Source organism: Pristis pectinata, chromosome 14, assembly GCF_009764475.1.
Source record: "Pristis pectinata isolate sPriPec2 chromosome 14, sPriPec2.1.pri, whole genome shotgun sequence".
NCBI lineage: Eukaryota > Metazoa > Chordata > Chondrichthyes > Rhinopristiformes > Pristidae > Pristis > Pristis pectinata.
In genome coordinates this window covers 42088450-42113174 of record NC_067418.1, presented here as the reverse complement: position 1 = coordinate 42113174, position 24725 = coordinate 42088450, and the positions used below count along the sequence as shown (strand labels likewise).

The 24725-nt window shown below is 40.3% G+C and overlaps 1 protein-coding gene across 1 annotated transcript in view; it reads right to left on the bottom strand.

Moving 5' to 3' along the window:
• Nucleotides 1-439: 439 nt before the first annotated feature.
• Nucleotides 440-24725, bottom strand: part of LOC127577909 (plakophilin-3-like) — a 38370-nt gene continuing 14084 nt past the window's right edge. The window contains exons 4-13 of the mRNA XM_052029559.1: nucleotides 23754-23877; nucleotides 22869-23073; nucleotides 18717-18891; nucleotides 17873-17990; nucleotides 13847-14014; nucleotides 13061-13240; nucleotides 12301-12454; nucleotides 9494-9686; nucleotides 8170-8253; nucleotides 440-727 (exon numbers count right to left, since the gene is read on the bottom strand). Of these exons, the coding sequence (XP_051885519.1) occupies nucleotides 691-727; nucleotides 8170-8253; nucleotides 9494-9686; nucleotides 12301-12454; nucleotides 13061-13240; nucleotides 13847-14014; nucleotides 17873-17990; nucleotides 18717-18891; nucleotides 22869-23073; nucleotides 23754-23877 (1438 nt within the window). The 3' untranslated portion in view covers nucleotides 440-690. The remainder of the gene's footprint in view (nucleotides 728-8169; nucleotides 8254-9493; nucleotides 9687-12300; nucleotides 12455-13060; nucleotides 13241-13846; nucleotides 14015-17872; nucleotides 17991-18716; nucleotides 18892-22868; nucleotides 23074-23753; nucleotides 23878-24725) is intronic.

The following is a 24725-nucleotide window of genomic DNA, read 5'->3' as shown; positions in this document are numbered from 1 at the left end:
ACTGTAGGCTGTTCATATTGCCTAAGTATTATTAATGTTACGTAAATTCCAATCTCTCTTTGCTCTAAATATTTAATGCAAGAGACCCAAACTAAATAATATATCAAGGTTGATTCAGAATGCTATTAGATAACTAGTATAATATACACCACTTTGAAAGAGTTATACACCTCAAAAAATGGCAATTTAACAGAAATATAAAACCCAACCAGCAATTATAATTATTTCAATTCACTGTAAACCCACTCTACACGTTTGAATTATCTGGCCACACATTGGTGCAGGACTAGCAGTTTCAACTAAAGTATTAAAGGAATTTTAAATGCAGAACTACTTTGAAAGTAAACAAAAAAAACATTAAATTCTGGATTGGCTCATACGTTTTGAAGAGTAATATTGAGAAGCCCTATTTATAGAGTCCAAAAAGGTAGACACGCAATTGTTTATTACTAACTTTTAATATAAACATTTTGGTAATATAACTTTCACTTGCGTGCATCAGACCTCAGTGTTGCCAATGGCAATGTTCGGCCCCAATGCTCTTTGATTAGATTCAGACACTACTAAGTAAGTATTAAGTACATGAAAACAAAAAAAAGTTCATGTTTATATCTATTTTCGAAGTGGCACATTCAGTAGTATTTGCCTTTGTTTCCAGTTTTGATTGAAGCCATGGTGTCCGATTAGATTTCAGTGGGACACAAAATTGTTCTTTACGAAGCCCCTCTGCAGGAAAAGAAAATTACACAAGTCAGTTGTTTCAAACCATCTGAAAGACTGTTTATAACAATACATTACAACACTATCAAAGAAAACAACTTGTATTTATATTCCATGCCTTTTAATTCCCCTGCAGTTAACTCTTACCCTGGGCATTGTGCTTTTTCATAGGGGGAGTGGGTGGTGGTGAGGGATGGTACAGATGTCTGGCAGATCAATAATTGCTAGTGAGTAGGGTTGTCAATGTTTTATTCCAATAATGATGGATAGGTTGTGGGCAAGGCCACAAGCCTTGCTGTATAACAGAAGATCCCAATAGCAGCACAGGCTCAATGGACCAAACTATCTCCTGTACATTTTATGATATGATATTAAATAAATGAAAAAGGAAAGAAAAAGATAGGATCTGCCAGTTACACACTCTGGAAATATGGCTCTCTGATATATAAAAAAAGACAATACACTACAGTGCTGAACATGTTCCACTTTAACAGTTATGAACTAATTTCAACACTCCAGGCCACTCAAAGAGAAAAAAAATACAAACAGCTATGTATTTTTTTTTTAAAGAGAAAAACGAGCTGTTCATATCTTCCTCTCAGCAAGCAAACAGTTCCTACCTGCCCAATTCAATCCTCAATAACCACTGTACTTTGTAATGTCAGCCAGCTTTATCTGAGTATCCCTCGAGCTGTGCACGTGTCTTTCAAAAATAATAAAATCTGGAAGGGAGGCTAGGAAGGAATAGTAACTCAAACAATTCTGCAGCCCACAATCCTTCTCAAAAGCCGACTTAAAATTCTGGAAATATACTCAATCTTGTCCATCTTTCCTTCTTATGGGCCAGTCCTTCAGGATTGAGCTTGCCCATGTGTGAAGCATAGACTCAACCACAGGTAGGGCAGCCTGTGAAGGCAAGGTGATTGGGTGGGTAGTTTGAGGTGATGCTTTGCCTTTGTCATTTATGCAGAGCTGTGTGCTCCTGATACATGGTTTTTTAATACCATCCCAAATGTCCCTTCTCTACTTTTGCAATATTCAGCAAAAGGAGGCTCAGTAAACATCCTTGAATCTTTTCCTCTATCCATCTAGTAATCTCTTAATGGGACACAGCTCTGAAGGAAGCCTATTTCAAGAACCTGGTGTGAGGCATGCAGGTGACCTGACAGACCATTGGATCAATTAACCTTCCATTGGATTTGAAAGGTTTTGCAGAGACAGCATTGGTGGCATCTTAACAGTAACTCAAGCTGTCTACTGTTGCTAGTCCATTTTTCAAAAGCATATAGGAGGGCAAGGATCACTGCTGCTTGGAGACCATGAGCTTTGTGCCAGGTTTGAGGTCTTCAGATACCCTTGTTGTCTGTCAACTAAAGGCTGCAATGGAGCGTTCGAAGTGATGGTGAATTATCAGCATCGATGCCTGCCTTTGCTGAGATGGCCTTTCAGATAATGGGAAGTGGGTCACCTCTTCCAGAATCTTGCCATATCTGCATCTGCTACTTCCTCTGGCAGCTCATTCCACATGCACACAAATTTGTGTGAAAAACATTGCCCCTCAGATCCCCTTTAAATCTTTCCCCTCTCACCTTAAATCTATGCCCTCTAATTTTAGACTCCCCTATTGCCTGTCAGCTTCCTTCACTCCAGGGGAGGAAAGAGCTAGCCTATCCAAATCTCTCCTAATAACTGGTAACATCCTCATGAATCTTTTCTGCACCGTCTCCAGCTTAATCATGACCTTCCTTTGCACAAAAATAGTCCAAATGTGGCCTACCCAACGTTTTGTACGGCTGTAGTATGCCAGACACCTTCTTCACCACCGTCTCTCTCCTACTGGTGTTCTAGTTTTCAGAGAACCATGTACTTGTACACCAAGGTGTCTCTGTTCAATAGCACTCCCCAGGGCCCTGCTATTCACTGTGCAAGTCCTGCCCTGGTTTAACTTTTCAAAATACATCACTTTGCCTTTCTCCAACTTAAATTCCATTAGCCATTCCCTTGCCCACTTTTCCAGTTGGTATGTATCCTGCTATAATCTTAGACAACATTCTTCACCATCTAGTACAATTCTGGTGTCAACTTCAAACTTAGTAATCATGTCAGCTACATTCTCAGGAAACAACAGAGGTCCCAGGACCAATCCCTGAGGCACACCACTGGTCACAGGCCTTCAATCTGAAGAACAACCCCCCCACTACAACCCTCTGCCTCCTATCACCTAGCCAATTTTGTATCCAATTGGGTAGCTCATCCTCGATTCTGTGTTCTCACCTTCCCATCCAGCCTATCATGTGGGACCTTGTCAAAGGCCTTGCTGAAGTCCATGGAGGCAATGTCTACTGCCCTGCCTTTGACAATCCTCTTGGTCACCTCTTAAAATCTCAAATTCGAGAGACATGATTTCCCACGCACGAAGCCAGGCTGACTATCCCCAATCAGTCCTTGCCTTTCCAAATGCAAATTAATCCAGCCCCTCAGAATTCCCTCCAATAACTTTCCCACCACTGATGAGGTTCCCTGGCCTGTAGTTCCCTGGCTTATTCCTGCTGCCCTTCTTAAATAAAGCCACAACCTTAGTTACCCTTCAGTCTTTCAACACCTCACCTGTGGCTCATGAAGATACAAAAATCTCTGCCAGGGCCCCAGCAATCTCCTCCCTTGCTTCCCATAACACCCTAGGATACACCTGGTCAGGCCATGGGGATTTATCCACTTCTATGCATTTCAAGACCCCCAACACCTCCTTTTCTGTTCCTTCCCCTGAACTCATTAGCTTCCATGTCCTTCTCCATGGTAATACAGACAAGAAGTATTCATTGAAAACCTCACCCATTTCCTGTGGTTCCACACATAGATAAACACACTGATCCTAAAGGGGACCTACTCTCTCCCTAACTATCCTTTTGCTTTTAACATACTTACAGAATATTATAGGATTACCTTGTCTGCCAGGGATATCTGATGGCCCATTTTTGCCCTTTAATTTCCTCCTCAAGTGTACCCCCACATTCCGTATACTCCTCAATGGACTCACTTGATCCCAGCTTTCTATACCTGACATACCCTTCCTTTTTCCTAACCAGGCCGTTAATATCCCTCATGAACCAAGGTTCCTTAAACTTGCAATGACCACAGGATCAAAATCTGCATCAGAGATTTTGGTTTGGTTTATCTTATCTCTAACCACGATTAACTATTTATCACTTTGCAGTTGAATGCAGGCATCATGAGGTTTCAGTATTTCGGAGCATTTTATATTCCTTCCTGACCACTGTGTTATAACATTATTGCAGCAAAGTACAACTCTTTTATAGATGTGCTCATACAATCAGTAAAAAGCTAAAGATTTTAAAGCACTTACTCCTCTGTACTCATGCTTATTTCGTCAAATGGAGATCTGATTGTTCAGACTTGTTTTATACACACCCATTATCTTGTTCTACTTAAGTGAACATTTTTGACAAGCTCTTACAAGATTTCTGATCTATAAAACGCCAAACACAGAGTCAGATTCATACAGCACAGAAACAGGCCCTTCGGCTCACCACGTTCATGTCAACTGTCGAGTACCCATCTGTACTAATCTCATTTACCAGCACTTGACCCATAGCCTTCTATGCTTTGGTGATTCATGTGTTCATCCAGATACTGAGAGTACCTGCCTCCACCACTTTCTCAGTCACTGCATTCTAGATTGCAACCACCCTCTGGGTGAAAAACAAATTTTCTCAGATCCTGATATGGGAAAGTATTTAATTAGGGGAGGGGGAATTATGATGCTATTAGGCAGGAACTTGGGACCGTAAATTGGGAACAGATGTTCTTGAGTAAGTGCACAATGGAAATGTGGAGGTTGTTTAAGGAGTACTTGCATGTGTTCTGGATAGGTTTGTCCCATTGAGGCAGGGTAAGGATGGTAGAGTGAAGGAACCATGGTTGACAAGACACGTAGAATATCTTGTCAAGAGGAAGAAAGAAGCTTACCTAAGGTTTAGAAAGCAAGGATCAGACAGGGCTCTGGAGAGTTACAAGACAGAGGGTGGTTGTAAATGGAGCGGATTCTGCCTGGAGGTCAGTGACCAATGGTGTTCCGCAGGGATCTGTTCTGGGACCCCTGCTCTTTGTGGTTTTTATAAATGACTTGGATGAAGATGTGGAAGAGAGGGTTAGTAAGTTTGCAGAAGACATGAAGGTTGGTGGTGGTGTGGATAGTGTAGAAGGTTGCTGTAGGTTACAACAGGACATTGATAGGATGCAGAGCTGGGCTGAGAAGTGGCAGATAGAGTTCAACCCGGAAAAGTGTGAAGTGATGCACTTTGGAAGATCGAATCTGAAGGCAGAATACAAGGTTAATGGCAGGACTCTTAGCAGTGTGGAGGAACAGAGGGATCTTGGGGTCCATGACATAGATCCCTCAAGGTTGACGTGCAGGTTGATAGGGTTGTTAAGAAGGCGTATGGTGTGTCGGCCTTCATTAATCAGGGGATTGAGTTCAAGAGCCACGAGGTAATGTTGCAGCTCTATAAAACTCTGGTTAGACCACACTTGGAGTATTGTATTCAGTTCTGGTCGCCTCATTATAGGAAGGATGTAGAGGCTTTAGAGATGGTGCAGAGGACATTTACCAGAATGCTGCCTGATTGGAGAGCATATCTTATGAGGATAGGTTGAGTGAGCTAGGGCTTTTCTCTTTGGAGTGAAGGAGGATGAGAGGCAACTTGATAGAGGTGCACAAGATGATAAGAGGCATAGATCAAGTGGACATTCAGAGACTTTTTCCCAGGGCAAAAATGGCTAACATGAGGGGGCATAATTTTTTAAGGTGATTAGAGGAAGGTATCGGGGGGATGTCAGGGGTAAGCTTTTTTTTTATTACACAGAAAGTGGTGGATGTGTGGAATGCACTGCCGGCAGTGGTGGTGGACGCAGATACATTAGGAACATTTATGAGACTCTTGGATAGAAAAATGGAAGGCTAGGTGGAAGGGTTAGATAGATCATAGAATGTCAGTGCAACATTGTGGGCTGAAGGGCCTGTACAGTGCTGTAATGTTCTATGTTCCCTTCTAACCCTCTTATAGGGCAACATCCTGTATGCCTACTTCACATTATTTACTGTGCTACCAGTTTCAGGATCCTTGTAAACAAAGTTCCTCTTGCTCAATACTCCCTAGGGTCCTACCATTCATGGTGTACATCCTACTCTTAATAGACCTCCCAAAATGCAGCATTGCATCCTCATTGGGATTACATTCCATCTACAGCTGCTCTGTCCAACATACTGGCTGATTACATAATTCTGTAGCCCAGTGGAGGGAAAGAAATGGATAAGATATCTTTATTAGTAACATGTACATCAAAACATACAGTGAAATGCATCTCTTGCGTAGAGTGTTCTGGGGGGCAGCCCGCAAGTGTCGCCACACTTCCGGTGCTGACATAGAGTTGGGTGGCAGAGGGAAAGAGAGAGAGAAAGCAGGATAGAGGAAGGAGGAGTACAAGAGAGCCCAATTCCTTAACAGAACAGTCAGAGATGTCATCACATTGTTTGCTGGAAGCTGAAGCCCTGCAGCAGAGTGCATGGGGACTAGGAGTTTTGCAATACAAGGCTACAGGCTTCCTTCAATGACCATGCCTGAAACTTAGGTGCAGACTAGGCCCAGGTCCCAGGACCATGTCCAGATCCACACCCATATCAAACTCTAGATCTAGGACATTGCATCAGTGTCACTATATCACTAAGGTAAAGTACTGGAGATAAAATGACCATTACTTTAACAATGGTACAATTTTGCAACACTAGGTACAGTACCAATGGGTACAATTTCCTCATTGACACTAAATACAATTTCAAGGAGCTCTTTTGAAGAGCTGGTACAGGCACAATGGGCTGGATAAAAAATGTTAGAATTACTATCCCCACTCCCAGTTTTCAGTACTGTTAAGTAAATTTGAGATTCCCAGATAAAATTGATGAAGTACAGCTGTCATTGAGGACTGACAAGGAGGAGGAGATATCCAACTTTCTTCACCTAGGGAATCAGGAAATATTTGTTTTTAGAAAGAAACTTAGCTTTTCCCTATTTTTTTTCCTGAGAGGTCTAGACTATTACATTTAGATTTTGGCTCCGAATATGGTGTCTCACACTCAGGACTGCAGCCCTTTTACAAAAGCTCACTTTTCTTTTGAACAGATCACTGGCAGATCATTTTTAAAAAAAGTGGGAGAGATAAAAGTAAATGTTATTTCATACAATATCCATGGTTACAGGAGACAAATAAGCTCATTAGATCAATGTTGCTCCTGGATCTTGTAATATACTGGAGCTCACAGTAGTGTCACCCACAACAAACCCCATGCACAATTTGTAGATCATCAGAATAGTGTTGGGAAGTCTACCACCTGGTCTCTCTCCTCCACCTTCATACCCCAACAATGACCTCCCTGTTTATCCCCCAGAGGAAAGGAGCACGTTAAGCGGGTAAGGTCTATGCTATTGAACATAAACCAATAGACCTGTTAAAGTAAGAATTTTTCAGCATCTTGCCTATTAAAATTAATTGGTCCACTGTGTGCCACCCATTAAACTAGCAATTCCTGTCACTGAAACATTTCTGTATTCAAGTCCATTGAAGCATCACTAAAAAGGGATTTCGCAACTTGAGAACAATTATTTTGTGTGCAGCATATGGTTGAATCTTTAAGGCACTGCCTGAAGATGCAGTGGAGGCAGGTTCCATAATGGCCTTCAAAAGGGAATTGGATAAATAAATGGTGAAGAAAAATCTGAAGGCAGAGAAAGGGCCAGGGATGGAGATAATGGGTAGTTCCTGTGGAGAGCTGGTGTGGACACAATGGATGAATAGCCTCCTTCTGTGCCATAATCATTCATGAACTTGCATTTACACAATGCCTTTAACATAGTGATCCCCTTCGAGAATCTCCAAGTATTTCACAGAAGCATGACTAGACAAATTAAAACTTTAACAAATACTGTGACAGGTTAAAATTTTGCACCAACAGTTCAGCTTTAAGGAGCTTCTTAAAAATTGGAAGAGACAGCAGTCTGGAAGGTAACTCCAGAGATTGGGTCTAGGGCAGCCACCACTGGTGGGATGAAGGAAGTCAAAGATGCCAACAATTTTGTATCCTGTGCATAACAATTCTAAGATTTGCAAATGGTTTCAGATTTAGGAAGGGTTAAGCCACAAAATCACAAATTTTAGTTATGTTTTCAGATGAACAGTACAGGGCTACTGTCCCTTTAAGAGTCATTGGAAAGGGAAAACTACACAATCATGAAAACAGGAATGTGATCTGCCTTTAACTTTACTGATTGCTGCTCTGGTGTATAGCTATAGTTTATCCCTCCCTTTTCATCAAAAGGCTGAAGTGGCCAGACTGGTCGTACTGGTTTGGGTGTGTCTAATTGCTTCTCTACTTACGATCTGTATTCACGGTGCATGGACTTGTAATACCACATATTTCCCAAAAGGCTAGAAGCAGCTTTTGCAGCTTTCTCAGATTCACTGAAAACAAAACAACTAATTGTCAGCCAAGCTTCTGAAAACAAAACATTTATTGGTTTCTACCATTCCTTAGTCACAATAAGTGTTGTTTGACAAAGTTTACAATGATTTACTTATATCAAATTAATATTGACCCTGCATTATTCATCATGTAGACACTAGAACACTTGATCAAACTGAGGGAGGACACAATGGATCCTGTGAGATGGTTTCTCAGACAGATTGTCAAAGCCATTTAGCAGCATGTCTCATCGCTAGAACTCATCAACAAGCACCAAGACCTTGCTTGGTTGGTAGTAAGGGGCCCTGTCAGATCTTTCCTGCATGGTCTCAATCCCAACACATGCTGCCCTTGAGATGGCTGCAATGTAGTTGAGATGATCCTCTGCTTCTCTGTGTACTGTGCATTCACCAAGGTCTGGAAAAGGATGCAAGGGTCCTTGTCGCATAACAGAGGACTCCGATGTACAGGCTGTTTTCAGAGATGCATACGGAGACAAACAAGAACTGTTGCTGGAAGGTCACCAACTTGGTGGAGGACATAGCTTAGTCCATCTAAAACCTGCTGGTCTTTCAATACAACAAGATGTCTGTAAGGGAGTGCTGCTGACTGGCACATTCCAAGCTGCAGAAGTACATACGAAGGGACGCACAGGAGCTCGGTGCAGCCAATGCAAAGGCTTTGTGGGGAAGGACTTCATTTCTAGGTCCTGCTGCCACTGGGCACGGAGGAGCTCTCAACCACTTGATGGGTGTATCGTTCAGGGAGGCAACAGGTGGCATTTGTGCTTTGTAAATAGAATGGGTTGGTTTGATGACATAATGACAGTAAAGAAAGGTATGTATTGTATTAACTATTTATACTTTAATAAATTTTTGAAATAAATTCATCAAGACTCTAGCTATGCTCCCTGGCAAGCAATTGCAGTTAACTATCAATAAGTCAATGCAATGATTTTTACCAGTACTGATAATCCTCCTTGACATCAAATGAGATTAAAAATTGTACATCTTGCTTTATCTTATTCGTCACAAATGAAAATAGTACTTGCAATTTGCACCCTGAAATTCCAAAGTGTGATAATTGGGTCCCCCTAAACCAAGACACAAAAGCTTAATTTAATCTGGTTGTGGAATTTTCCAACATGGTTTCCCATCAATCTTGATATTCTGATTTAAATTTATTTCCAAGGGGAGAACATTAAAGTATCATTTTCCCATTTGGTATTTATTCACTTACCTATCTCTTCTCTCTTTGATGTTCATGATCTTTCTTAATCCATTATGGTTTACAATTTGTCTGGGAGCTTCACTGGTCTCGATTACTAGACTGTTGAGTATCGAGCAAATATTCGCAGCCACCTCATTCGATGGTGAAGAGTAGTTGACATCCTCTGGTAATTTATTCAAGAGGGGTCCAATGATTTTGATTGCTGTGGAAAAGACAGGTGTTGAACTATTATATTTATTTTAGAAAGAGCTCTGCTTAATAAACATTAATGATTTGTACTTAGGTGTACAGGCACAATTTTGAACCAAGATTGGAAAACTGGAAATATTACATATTTTTTCAAAAAGGCTGCAGAGATAAATCCATTAACTGTAGACTAGACAAGTTAATGTCCAGCAAAAAAAATTCTAGAAACAATAAAAGCATGGGCAGCAAATTGGTTAATTAATAGGAAACAGTGAAAGAACCCTTCAAAGCTGGAAGAGAGATAAACTTATTTTCAGCTACAGAATGAAGGTGGACAGAACAGAGGGAATGTCTGTCAATGGGGCACAGATCAATGTTGTCAAGATAACAATTACTTTAAGAACTTACAGTTGGTACAGAAACAATTTCAAACATAAATTGAAACAAAAGTACCACCACATCAGTGCAAAACAAAAAGGTGTGTGGGCAGGGCAACCCGAAATTGTAAATTTCAATATCAAGTCCCAAAGGTTGCAACGTGCCTAATTGGAAGATGAAGTACTGATACTTGCATGTATGCTGGGCATCACCGAACAATAAAGGAGGCTGAAAACAGAGAAGTCAAAGTGGATGAGGAACAGAGAATTAAAGTGACAGGCAAATGCAAGCTCAGAGTCCATCTTGTGAACTGACTGGAGGAAGGGTTCTTCAAAACAGTCACCCAATTGGCATTTGGCTTCTCCAATGTCAGGGAAACCACACTGCTGACCTAAACTGGAAGGGGTGCAAGTGAACCACTGCTTTACCTGGAAGAGCTGTTTGGGTCCCCAGATGGTGGGAAGAGGAGATAATGGGGAAGGTGTTACATCTTTTCGTCCTTGCAGGGAGAAGTGCCCTGGCAAAGGAGATGGATTGTGGAGATGGAAGAGTGAACTTGGGAATCTCGGAGGGAATGGTCCTTTTGGAATGCTGAAAGAGAAGTGGATGGGAAGAAGCATCAATGGGGCTGTGGGGGTCCATAGATGTGGAGGCCTGTGGGGTGAAAGGCAAGGACAAGGGGAACCCTATTCTTGTTGCTGGGGAGGAAAAGGGTTGAGAGCAGAAGTGTAGGAAATAGAGAAATATGCAGTTGAGAATCCTGTCAATTGTGGTAGAGAGAGAGAACCTTGGTAAAGGAAAATATCTTAAAAGGCAAAAGTCTGATCATCAGAACAGATATGACAGAGAAATTAATAAAGTTGAGTGGCTAGGAGGGTAGGAGGAGATATGGTTCTCTTTTCCGGTTCCGATGAAGGATCCTTGACCTAATTCTGTTTCTCTGCCTACTGATGCTGCTGACCTGTTGAGTGTTTCCAACATTCTGTTCTTGTTTCGTATTTTGCAGTTTTGTTTTGTTCCAACTTTTAGTACGAGGTTGTATTAGTAAGAGGGAATGTGCAGCGAAGTTTCCCAGGAGTCACTACTAGGACTACTGCTTTCAAAGCATTTATTAATGATCTATACTTGGGTGTACAGGGCACAATTTCCACAAATCCAAGAGGTGTCATGAACTGTGAGAAGGATAGTAACAGACGTCAAAGAAATATGGACATGGTGGAATGAGTGGATGGAACTTAATCCTCAGAAATGCAAAGGGTTACATCTTGGTGCAATATTTAGATGAAGTTATGTAAACCAGTGAATACAATTCTAAAAGAGCTACAAGAACAGAGATCAAGGGATACACCTTCAATACTTTGTTAAGAAAGTGGTTAAAAAAACATACAAAGATCCAATGCATTATAGAAGCATTGAGTACAAGAATAAGGAAATCCTGATGATCCTTTATAAAACACCGGATCAGTCATAATTCGAGCACTGTACCCAATTCTGAGTGCCAGTTTAGGAATGTGAAGGCTTTGGATAAAGTGCAGAAGAGATTTACCAAATGATTCCATAGATGAAGGTTCTATGGATGGACTGGAGAAGCTAGGGTTGTTCTCCCTAGAAAGAGAAGGTTATGAGAAGATCCAGAAGGTATTTACAAGCGAGAGACAGCGAGAGAGAGGGACTGTTCCATTGCTAGAGGGATTGTGAACTAGTGGAATAAATGAATTGGGAAAAAACAAAAATGATGCAAGGATTTTTTTTTAAGCACAGTAAGTGCTTATAGTCTGCACTACCCTGCCAGGAATAGAAGTGGAGGCAGATTCATTTGTTGCATTCAAAAAGGGCACTGGATAAGTATAAGAGGAGAAAGAATTGGAAGGGATGTTTGGAGAGGATAGGAAAGCAGGACTAGTTGGATTGCTGTTGCATACATCCTGCACAAACTCACACGCCTGAATGGACTCCTTCCCTTCTACTACTATTCTGTGAATTATAATGTATGTAATTTATATAATGCAAGATTGCACTAATAGTGGAAATAGGTATGCTTTCAATTTATTGTAAAGCTGACATTCTTTCCTCCTCTTCAACTAGCCCCTCTGATGCAAATCTTGCAACAGGAAACACTAACTCCTGTCAGTGCTCAAGTACTGAGATTGGCAACTGCTTTCGTTTTGCCTCACAAGAAAATGGGCACTGGTTATCACAAGCTCTTATTAACACAAATAAACAAAACTCTATCCAAGGCTGCAGTTACTCACAGACATCTTCCTTATTCTTTGCGTGTATGGTAAGATTTCGAAGTAGGCCAGTCAAGGCTTTTAATACGTTCTCGTTATTGTTCTTCAAATAGTCAATTAGCGTGAACCACGTTCGGTCTTGATCCATTGTCAATCGACTCACCACAGAGGCCCACTGAGAATTCAGAGATATAAAACTTAGGCACAATTCCAGACCAGAAATCCAGGACCGTTTGGAAATTGGAGTTGCCAATATTCCATTATTGCACAGGGCAGCTTATTTGATAGAGAAGTAGACCGTCCTTTGTAAGACTGGCAAGGGACCGTCTACTTCCTTTATTTTACAGAACTTGCCACCCACTTGCATATAGAACCAGGACTCAATGGCCAGGATTCTGCAATCAATGGACTGAACCATAAAATAAAGTGAAAATTTAGCTTACAGAAATTCTCCCAGGGTCCAAGAACTGCTGTCGAGCCCTATGTGATGAGGATTAAACCCTGCCCGTTTTAGAGTTATCACCCATACCACTGCTCCAACAGTGATTCAAATAACAACATTTCTCAGCTGGCCAGTACTAAGAAACGGCGTAGCCAGCTTTCACCAAACAGTACAGGATGGGGAAGCCATTGCCTGCAACATGTGCCTCCCATATATGATGTGGCCAACCCTGCAGAAAATCATTACAAGCTAAACAGGGCACTTGTCTTATTTTTCTATATATCATGTCTCAGCATAGTCAACTGTTAAATGTAATAAGCCCCAAGGATGCTCCCTTACCCGGCAGTCTCCTGCTGTAATATTCTGTAGCGCTCCCAAGGCAGCTTCAGTGGTCTGCAGGTTACACTCGCTATGCTCCAAGAGTTTGCTGTACATTTTCACTATGGCGGGGTTCCACAGCCACTCCATTCCTTTTGGATTTTTTGATACTTCAGAAAACATTGCCATGTCTGTATTGATCTAAGAAAATAAAATTACATATGTTTGCGGGCATACATGTTTTATTTTTATTCAATGTAATACTTAGCCAGAGATGAAAGTTACCTTCGTGTACTATTAATTACAATTAGCGAGCTTACCTTTTGTTTCACTGGACAGCAACTGAAAATGCACCCACCCCCTGACCCACCATGTGTCATGGGAGGCAAATACATTCTGGTAGAAAGAATGGGGAATTTTGTCTTTCTTTTTCAATCTTCTTATCAGTTTTCAAATTAATGCAGATTAATATATAACATCAATGTCTGTACACATAGTACAAAGAGATCAGGAGAACAATCATGGCATAGGTAATCATAAAGAACAATAAAATATAAAAAAAACCTGTAGATCCAACAATCTCTTAGTAAATGAATATAATATAAAGGAAAGAAAAAGATTTTTTTATATATATATATTTTATTTATATATATAAAAAAAGAAAATTAAGAAAAAAAATCCCCAAATGAATAAGAAAAATTATAAACAATATATCAAACCAGAGGAATTTTGATAGCTGGAGAAAGCGAGCACCTGCCAGACGGTTGCATGACCTCCACGATATGGAGAGAGATACAACGCTCTCACCTCTTTAACTTTCCGACTCTGAGGAGTGAAACATCCCACAACATCATTCTTCCTTGCACTTCTGTCATTCCTGCCAGGACCCTCCAATCGGTTCTGGTAATACGATGGTATTTCTTCATAAAGGCGATAGGACAGGTTACGCAGAACACAGGCCGAATTCTCCAAACTCTAACAAAAAGGAGAGACAATATAAATTATGTTACACTAAGGTGTGTTGTGATACAGCACGACAAAATCCACAGCGCCAAATGTAACCACCAAGAATGGATGGAAACTGGCCATTTATCCACTTCGGCTTACCGTATGATTGCCTTTGTCACAGTAATGGCCAAACGATCCATTTTGCTTAAATGGAAGGATCCAATACCCCCTACTACTTTTCAATGGTTCTCTCAAACTATATCATGTTTAAACTTGGAAAAAATTAGGAGTGGTACTATTGATCCTTCGCTTAAATTTGAAGACATTTGGAGTCCATTTATTCAATACCTTCATATGATATAGATCCCTTTTCAATAACCTTTCAATTAAGAGGAACGGAGTTGACGACATAATATTGCTCTGTTTCTATTGAGAAATTTCAGTCCAGTTTTTTTTATTCTTTTTGTTTGAAATTTTCTTCTCAGTTTGGTTTGATTATCTACAATTTTTTTTATTGATTTGGGGATTTTTTCTTTCTTTTCTTTTATATACACAATAAATCTTTTTCTTTCCTTTCTTTTATATTGTATTCATCTACTAAGAGATCGTGAGATCTAAAAATTTTTTTTATATTTTATTATTCTTAATGATTATCTATGCCATGATTGATCTCTTGATCTCTTTGTATTACATGTACAAAGATCGATGTTATATATTAATCTGTATTAATTTGGAAACTAATAAAAAGGTTGAAAAAGAAAAAAAGAATGGATGGAAACAGGGTCTAGATTGTTAACATCTGTTTTTTCTCAGCACCTCAGCTGGTTATCTATGTTTACGAATGAAGAGAAAGATCTTCCACAACATTATTAATCACCCATCAGAAGGTAATCACTGCTTTCTAGAGTGAAGTGAAACAGTTTGGATTAGTGACGCTGCTAAGAGCCTTTCCCCCCCCACCCCCCACAGTGAAATAAACCCCTGCTCAGTGTCATCGCTTTCACTGAAATGGTATTCACTGTCCAGCCAAGCAAATTTGGCCTGGGAGATGATAACAACCTATCTGACAATCACTCGCGGTACCACTTGGCTGTGTTTCCAATCTGGATTCAAATGTTCAACAGGCAAATTAGAATGAAATCAAGTGCATGTCTCCATAAGGTAATCTAAGGGCCCACATGCACACACTGTAATAGACAGAGTGAATAATGAATAGACAGACTGAATAATAAACAGAACGCAAACTTGAAATGTCATGTGTGGGGGAAATCTGGTTTTCCTTAAATTTTCACAAACTACCGCAACCATTAGAGGTCAACTAAGTATTTCCACAAAACAAACAGGCCAAATATAATTTAATTATTTCCTAAGTGTCATGTGGCATTTTCTCATCAATTACCTGCACCCCAAGGACCAGGTTATAGATGAGAATTCCACCACAAATATAGACCAGAGTAGACGCATGTTAACTAGCCCGGACAGCAAGACGGTATTGGACAATAGAGGCAAAAAGGTCCCCTTGTAAAAGTTATTGGGAAATCAGGGGTAAAATCTCTCCACAGGCTAGAACTGTATCTAACAAAGGAAGATGGCTGTGGTTATTAGATAGCAGCACTGTATGAGCTCCTCAGGGCTGTGCCCTAGACTCAACAACTGGTTTATCAATGACCTTCCTGATCACAAGGTCAGAAGTGGGGATGCCTGTGAAATTCCATTGCTGCTCTTTAAATAGTGAAACAGTCCATGTGCTCATGCAAAACGACCCAAAGTTTAGGCTGATTAATAGTTAAAAAGAACATATCATGTGACTGCAAGACCAACGCTAAGAATCTAACCACCTCCCCAGGATGTTCAACTGCATTAATTCAATCAATATCCTGGAAGTCATAATCAGCCACTCAAGCACAAGAACATAAAGACTGAATATTCTGCAGTGAACAACCTACTTCCCAATTTGCCAGCTTTCCCTCCACCTACAAAGCATATGTTAGGCGAGTTCTGAAATACTATCCACGCTGAAACAAATGCCACTCTAACAATATTCCAGTATAACATAATACTATTACAGCGCCAGCGACCTGGGTTCAATTCCAGCCACTGTCTGTAAGGAGTTTGTACATTCTCCCCGTGTCTGCGTGGGTTACCTCCGGGTGCTCCGGTTTCCTCCCACATTCCAAAGACGTACGAGTTAGGAAGTTGTGGGCATGCTATGTTGGCGCCAGAAGCATGGCGACACTTGCGGGCTGACCCCAGAACAGTCTACACAAAAAGACGTATTTCACTGTGTTTCAATGTATATATATATTATATCTTACGAGGCAACAAAAACAAATGCTGGAGGGAACTCAATGGGTCAGGCAGCATCCGTGGAGGGAAATGGACAGTCGACATTTTGGGTCAAGACCTGTCATCTGAACTAAAGGATAGAGGGGAGATAGCCAGTGTAATAAGATGAAGGGAAGGGGCGGAGCAAAAGCTAGCAAGCAATAGGTGGATCCAGGTGAGGAGGGTTGACCGACAGATGGAGGAGGGGAGAGTGAAAATAGTGACAAAAGCCAGGAGGTGATAATTAAGGTAACAAAGGGCTGAAGATGATGGAAACTTTCCCCTCCTATTAGTGCTCTTCCCACCTCCCCTACTTGATTTCCTACTCCGCTTTCTTCTCCTCTCAGAACGCCCTCCCTTACTTGATTGCACACTCCACCTTCCTCTCCCATCCAGGGAACTGACCACTGACTGGCATCTTATCCAAGCCTTAAATATTCAGTTCCTCCACCACTTATAAGATGCACTGAGGCAATTGGCCAAGGGTTTCTCAAAAGCATTTCAGAAATCCTCAGGCTCTAGTACCTAGGTCAAAGCAGCAGGCTCATGAAAGCAAAAGTATCTGCACATTCTCTTTAAGTCACACACCACACTGACTTAAAAGTGTTGGTGAATGTTTATTGTCAGTTGGTCACAATCTTGGAATTCCCTACCCAATAGCAATATGGAGCATAGTGCAAAATCAGTCCCAAAAAGGATTGCTGTAATTCAAGAATCTAGCTAACTGCCAGCTTCTCATGGGCTAATAGTTTTGGGGAATAAAAACCAGTCATGCCACAAATATCATCCCAATGTTTTAGAGACAAGAATAGTGAGGAACTTAAAGATGAAAAGGGGGAAACCAGGGAATTACAGGCCAATTAGTTTTAACACCTATTGTCAAAAAACTACTGGAGTCTATAATTAAGGATTCAGTTGGAACAGCTTGAAATTTTTCAATTGAGCAAAGACAGCCACTAAGAATTGTAAACTGAAGCTCATGCTTGATAAGCCCAACTGAACATTTTAAACACGCAAACAGGGGAATGGATGCTTATACTCCAGAAGTCACTTACTTCAGCCCTTATGAGAGACCACAACTAAAGGTGAACATAATGGAACTAATGGTAATTAACATGCCGGACTAGGAAATTGCCTGAGGAGCAGAAAACATACGAGTGGAGCTAATGGACAACCATTCCAACTGGCACAATATGACTTGTGGTGTCCTGCCAGGATCTATCCTGGGGGCACAACTATTCAATGGTCATGTCCTGCGTCACTACGAACCTTGGGTAAGTTGTTTGGGGTATGGGCAGAGGTGTATGCTGGTGAGCAGTGTAAAGAGTAGAGCAATGGAGGAAAACTTCAAAACAATCTAGTTCATTAAAAACACCTTTTCCCAAACTTAAAGTAATTTGATACAAAAGATAAATGTTTAAAAAGTGCTCTGATTCCAATGAAATAAACTGGGGTGTGATCACAATAGATTGCTTGAAGTTCTGACCTTGAATAGATTTTCTTTGAAGATAACACCTCTGCCCAGTTAAAGTCTTTGTATGTAGGTTAAAAACTCCGTACCTTATCAGTAGTGTTGCCGACATCAAGACAGTGCTGGATGTAATAGACCAGCGAGTCCACTAAACCTTTGCATTGTCGCATTTTCTGACGAGTTTCCACTTTTCCCGAGCTTAGATTTCTGTATACATTATGAGAAGATGAATAGCTTTATTCTTTGTACTAAAACAAATGGGGAAAAATAGTTATTTCTGAAAAGGGAGCACCAATTCTGAATTGCATGAATTATTCAGTAATTTATCTCCCTCACCACAATCCAAAAGCCTTTCAAAACTCAATTAATTTGCATGGACATTAGAACTTCCATGTCTCAATAGTAATTACTTTTTACTCTCATCACCGACAAGACATAGGTGTGTTCATGTCAAGCCCCTCCAATTTGTTTATCCATCCATTTAATTAATTCACCCTTGCAACACAAGGCAGCCTCTTACTTCATTGAGAGCATTTATAAATAGTTGCCGCCTGAAATGTTTTGTATAAAAGTAGACAACAAGGACAACTTGTGCAAATATTTCTTTACAAAATACAGAAATTTTAGGGAAATATTCTTTCACAGTGGCTTGTCAAATACAATCTAGATTCATGCCCACATCTTTCTTTGGCAACCTCTAGTTCTTAATCATATTGCTGGAAAAAGATTGCACGGAGGAAAGATTTATTTTCAATAGGAAGTGAAAACATGGCTTTGATGACTTCTTAAGCGCTGTAATAGCCAGGGGCTAAGAACAATATTTTTCTTATGAATTTGAACATTTCTTCAATTTAAGTGGTCGATATAGATGCAAATGAACTTATAATACTAGTGAAGCAGCAATGATATTTATGCCTGATGTTGAAACATTACCTAATGTAGCCAGTTGTATTAAAGAAGACATTATCCTCTGAAGGAAGCTGGTGCTCATTTATACTCTTACTCCAGCCTGAGTAAGGAGAAAGGATTTCTTGAGTGACTTCATCTAATGCCCCTTGAGCAAGAGTATTCTTCAGATCCTCATTGGAAGACAGATTCCACAAAATTCCTAAGGAGACAAAGTTCAATGCAAGAGTAAATTTGTGCAGTATGAAACTGTAACTTTCCCCGATTCCAGTGATCTTGAAAACTTACCATTTCTTTGAAGTGCTTGGAGTTTTCCACATTAAGTGTCATTCCAAAGCCAGTGGCAATGAGAATACGTATAAAGAAGTTGTTTTCTGGCTTCCCTGAGCAAAATTTCTGAAATGTATACTTGCCAAGTATAAACCCCGATTCCAGTGATCTTGAAATCTTACCATTTTCAATCATCTTGAAAACTCACGAATATGCTGAATGGCATTCTTAGTGTTACATAAAAAGCAAGTAGTTTATAATGGAGCAACTTTCTGGCATTTTATGAATCTAGTGCCATTTAGATAATAGTGTTTTTTCCAAAATACACGCGGGATGTCAATTGTTTAGAGGCAGCTTGAGTACAAAGCTCAACCCATCAATTGTTCTGATGAGATATTTATTTGTCTCCTGATGCAGTGTTTAATCTTCAATGTATCATCATAACCGACCCCACAGTAAATTTATAGACATACCAGAAATAACGAGTTTGAGCTTAGATGCAGCACTTAAGCAGCAGATACCAAGTTTACCTCCAAGGAATTAATTATCACAGGGATCAGAATGCCTTTCAAAACACAATTTGCATGGACAGATTAGACCTGCCATATCTCAGCAACAGTTAGTGATACTCCCATCACTGACATACCTATTCTCTGGAATAGATATGTTCCTAAAAACAACAGAGCCAAACCACAAACACAACTTGAAGTTATACTGAATAAAACATTCGATGACTCATTTATCTCCACATCAAGCCCATCTACTTCAATTTCCACGACTTACTTCCCTCCCGAAAAGCATTGCCAACACAAATGTAGCCGCGTTCATTAACAATGATTTCTTATAAACATTGATTTCTTACAGTTGTTTTCATACTGCAGGACCACTTACTGCTTCATTTCAGTAACTTCTAGTATTACATATACTGTTAATACACAAGAGGTGGAACCTAATTCAAAGAAATTCCACATTAATACACGTGTTGTGCTTCACCGGTTTATACTTGGCAAGTATACGTTTCAGAAACTTTGCTCAGGGAACCCCGAGAACAACTTCTTTATATTCTCATTGCCACTGGCTTTGGAATGACACTTAATGTGGAAAACTCCAAGTGATTCAAAAGAAATTGCACTAGCATTTGTTACCAACAGTCGTAGCATGGAATTAAAAGCTAGTCACCCCGGTTTCTGCTGGAAACTAAAATGTAAAGCAAATAGATTTGAGTTAAAAAAAACTACTTTCCAGAAGTTGAGTGCCCTTCCCTAAAACAATTGGTGTTGTAACACCAAAATGCATAATGTATTCTAATCTGACTCTGTCCTACTCCTATCTGACCAATGAAAGGCTATTATATTCAAATCACTGGAGGTAGCTTTGTTACTTCAGTGTTCAACACTTGGACTGCTGCTGAAATTTTGTTTCCACTCTAGAAAGATTTATCGAGAGAGAGAGATGATTCAAATAGAAAAAGGATAAAGCAAAGGAGCAAAATATCAAGGTGTACTACAGCAGGTCAACACTCTAATAGCTTGATCTTCTTAACCAATACTTTACCTATGGGAAGACTGAATAACATGAACAGATAGCTCATTTTTTTAAAATGGGAAGAACATTTTATAGTTTTGGTCACTCTTCAAAGTAAAGCTTATTGGGTGCGGACACTCACTCTGAAGGTCACTCTTGACAAGCAAGCCTAGGATCTCAAACAGCTCATGACACCACCCGACCAATCTAGTTTTTAAAACCACACTAAACAGTATGATCAGGAATGGGATCGCAATTGGTCTTTGGTTAGCAATTGGTGATAATTGCAACCAATTCCTACTACCCGCACTTGCCCACTGCAGAATGCCCATTGTAACTGATGATGTTCTACCATCGAACACAAAACACCAATCACAGTTTTTGCATTTGAAATAATTAAACGGTATCATTGGCTTGTTGTTGCTTCATAGAAATTTGAATATAAATTAGGCTCTTAATAAACAAAAATTCATTCTTTACATACATGACTAAAAATAACCAAATACAACCACATTCTGATAAAATGAAGCATTTTTCATTTGAGACCCTCAGAAATAGTGTTGAAAAGTTCCTTATTGTAAGGAACGTAGACAAGTCACTTATGAGACTGGAAAGGGATACATATTTTTCTTTTTGTGATCCAGATACCTAATCTACCGAGGTTAAGTCCCCAAACTAGTAAAGAAACAACCAACTGCATTTTTGCATCTAGCAGGACAAAGGATCTCCAGCCAATTCCAAAACCAAAATAAAACTTATCCACCAGTTATTCTACGAACAGAAGAATGAGAAAGCAAAGGGAGAAGGAGTAGGTTTGTCAATAGTCCAAACTGAATGGTAAATAGGCTGCACCCCATGATATCAGTAAAGGATATCTATTGTCCAAGCTAATTTTCAAAGCCTATAATGATTGAATACTCAGCGAGCTATGAGCTGAACTGATCACAAATAGCACCGAGGTCACTATTAATCCTAATCATGTACAAGGATACCAGCTTGCCACTGACCTCCAAAATGATTGAAACATACGTTGGTGCAATTCTTCCAGCTTGTATTTTGGAGAATTGCCAGTGTTGCTTCAGTTGGCAAAACAAGCCCCGTCCAGAACCTGCTCCATATTTTTGAAGCAGCTCAAAATGATTCTGATCATCAGTCTGGCTCTTTCCACTAAAACAATTATGCACCACTGATCTATAATTGGAATCTTCAGAAAATAAGTGTTGCAATTTCTATTTTACAGTAAAACTAACTAAGAACACTCTTCCATTTCAAAATACCTTACCTGCACACTATAAAGTTTCCAACAACCAAGTTTCTTCACATTTCCCCCGCACGCCAAGAATAACAGACCTGCTGAACCTTTTTGTTTTTATAAAGGTGTCACAGATGGTATGTAAACCATGAGATGACCAAGAACATTAAAGCGTTTAAGTAACAAAACTGTTTCTTAAGCCAAAGCCAGCAGATTGAGTCAACACTCAACTCGGCAAGTGCTATTTTTCACTGACACCATTGTTGCTCAACCCAGGATGTTTGCCAGACACGTGGAGAATGGTATCACATTATCTTTGGAGAAAAGTGATCTATTACTGGAAAATAGGTTCTCTGCTAACAGTAAGATGATACTGAGCATTGCAATTACTACTGCTGCAATTAACAGTCAAGGTGATTCAGATCACATTGAGAAGAAAAAGGATGGAGGTGGAGTTGTTACATGCTCATTAGAAGCAGGGATAGTAGTTTAGTAACTTACTGAAAGCTGGGTTAGGTCTGTAGTCACACTCCGGGAGTGTGTGTAACCTGATGCAGTTAGACAGGAGAGGATACTAATTGATGGGGTAACTGGTGGGTGTAGATATAGATCAGAGAATTGATGGGATACAGTTACAAGCTGGAGAACAAAAGAGAGCTGGGCTTTGATGATGATGCAGTTACACAGAAGAGGGTGTAACTCCAGTGAGGAGATCCGGAATAAAATAATTTTTGAAATTTATCCTTACAGGCCCAGATCCTAAACAGTCATACAGGAAGATACTTTTCCTGCATTCTTATTATTGTTCCCTGTGGCCACGTGCTCCATAATTCCACAAGCTAGATGGTCAACTGGCACCAAATTGGTGATGCACCACCTCAAAATAGCATACAAATTGTTGACACATGCAAATGGGAGTTTGACTGATGTGGCTTCAAACATTTCTTTGGCATTATTCTCATCTGGGTCAGAGCCATCTTTCACAAGGTTAACTGTCTGAGATACATTTCCATCAGTCACCGTGGCAATGCAATTGATTGTTATCCACTTATTTGGTCCATTCATTTATTACATTATCCTATTTGATAGGTTTGAGACATGGTAACTGAATAAAGGATCGAATTAAAACATACCTGTGATGTTGGCCTTCAGTTCTTCATCCTTAACTCTGATTGCCTGCATCATCTTAGGGATTCCATTCTGCTTGACCAGCTCCAGTTTGTTTACATTGTTGTTGTAGATCAGGTTACGCATTGCTGCTGTAGCACTCCTCTGAACCTCCAATGCATCGTGGTTGAAAAGCTTCACTAGTAGTTGGATGGCATTCAAGTTATAGGCCTGTCAGAGGGAAATACCCAATTCAGCAACACAGTTATGATGACCATAACCCAATTTTACAAAACGCAGTGAAGTAGAAACCTGTAATCTTGGTCACTTTGCAAAGAATGCTTTTGCCCAGAAAAATGAACAGGGTCACTGGGCACTGACACACGTAGAATTCACAGCCTGTAAAAACTTACGTGCATTTTTTAAAAAATGAATTTTTCCATGGCAGAGTTGTGCTTTCATATCTTAAAATCACACTTAGACTAAAGCCTCCATCAGTGTAACTGAAACCAAACCAATCACCATTTTCCATTGATAAAACTATGTATAAAAAACATACACATCGGTATGGATGAAATGAAAGGTAATTACCTCTTCCCTTCCCACATCCAGGGATCCAACCGCCCTTCAAGCTAAAGCAGCCATTACCTGTCACTTCTTCCAGTTTAGTGCATTACATTCAGTGGTCTCCTCTACACTGGAGAAACCAAGTGCAGAACTGGTGTCCACTTTCCCGCACACCTCCACTTAGTCCGTAAGTGACCCAGAGCTTCCAGTCGTTGAATCGCTTTAACTCTCCATTCCGCCCCACTTTGACCTCTCACACAATTCCAACACTCAGTCACAAGGATTCCAGTAAAGAAGATAGTCAACCGTTCTACACGCGTCCCCACCCCGCCAACCACTCTTACCTGTGTTTTAGCATTTGCATCATGGTAGCACGTATGCTGAATGTACCCAGCTCCAATAACCTGGTTATTAACATCGTGGCTGCTCAGAAGTTGCACAGCTGTAGGCAGGTTCATTACATCAGTCCTAGAGGGAACAGAGTCAAAGGTATAAAACCCACTGACATATCTGAAATGTACTGAAGTAGAAATTAATCTCTAAGCATCAGCACTAATGTATCAGCCACCGAACGTACTGCCTTCCCATATTTATTCCATTGCCCTCAATGAAACTATATTGTCCAGAAATTCCAGTGCACCATCAGGAATCAATTGGATGGGTGCAGCAGTGGGAATATCAGTGACTGTTTCAGCCATTGACCTTCCAGCCAGAGGCAGAGATTAGTGGTAGAGGTGGGGTATCAGAGACTTCACTGGGAGATCAACAGGTTGGTCAGTTGTTGACTTGGAGGGGGAAGGAAAGATATGCATGGGTGGTAACTGAAGCAAGAGGCAGGACCTCACAAATTAAGGTTTGTAATTCACTTGGCAAATATTTCAGTCCAGCACTATGCTGGCAAGAGCATGTTGTTCTCAAAGTGTCCAACAACTGTGGTACCTGGGACAATGTGGACAAAGTTCTGCTGCAGTACTCCAAAAGGAAAATATGTCACCTTGCACATTGATGCCCAAGTTGCATCAGGGTGCAAGGATGAATTCACAGCAGGGGGTGCCCAAATTTACAGAGTCATGCTAGAGAAGTCCCATGCCCAGATTACCCCACACTACATTAGTGATCAATGTTGCACAATCGAATATCTACATGCACATAAATCAGAAGGAAATGCGACATGCAGCCAGTGCTGTGATACCTGTTTAGCAGCAATAATTAAAGATTAATTTCTGGAAGCATTGATCAAATTTTGGAGAAATTAAGCTTTAACTTCTAATTCAGAATGCACATTAGAATTGTGGGAACTTTTGTTTAACAAGACT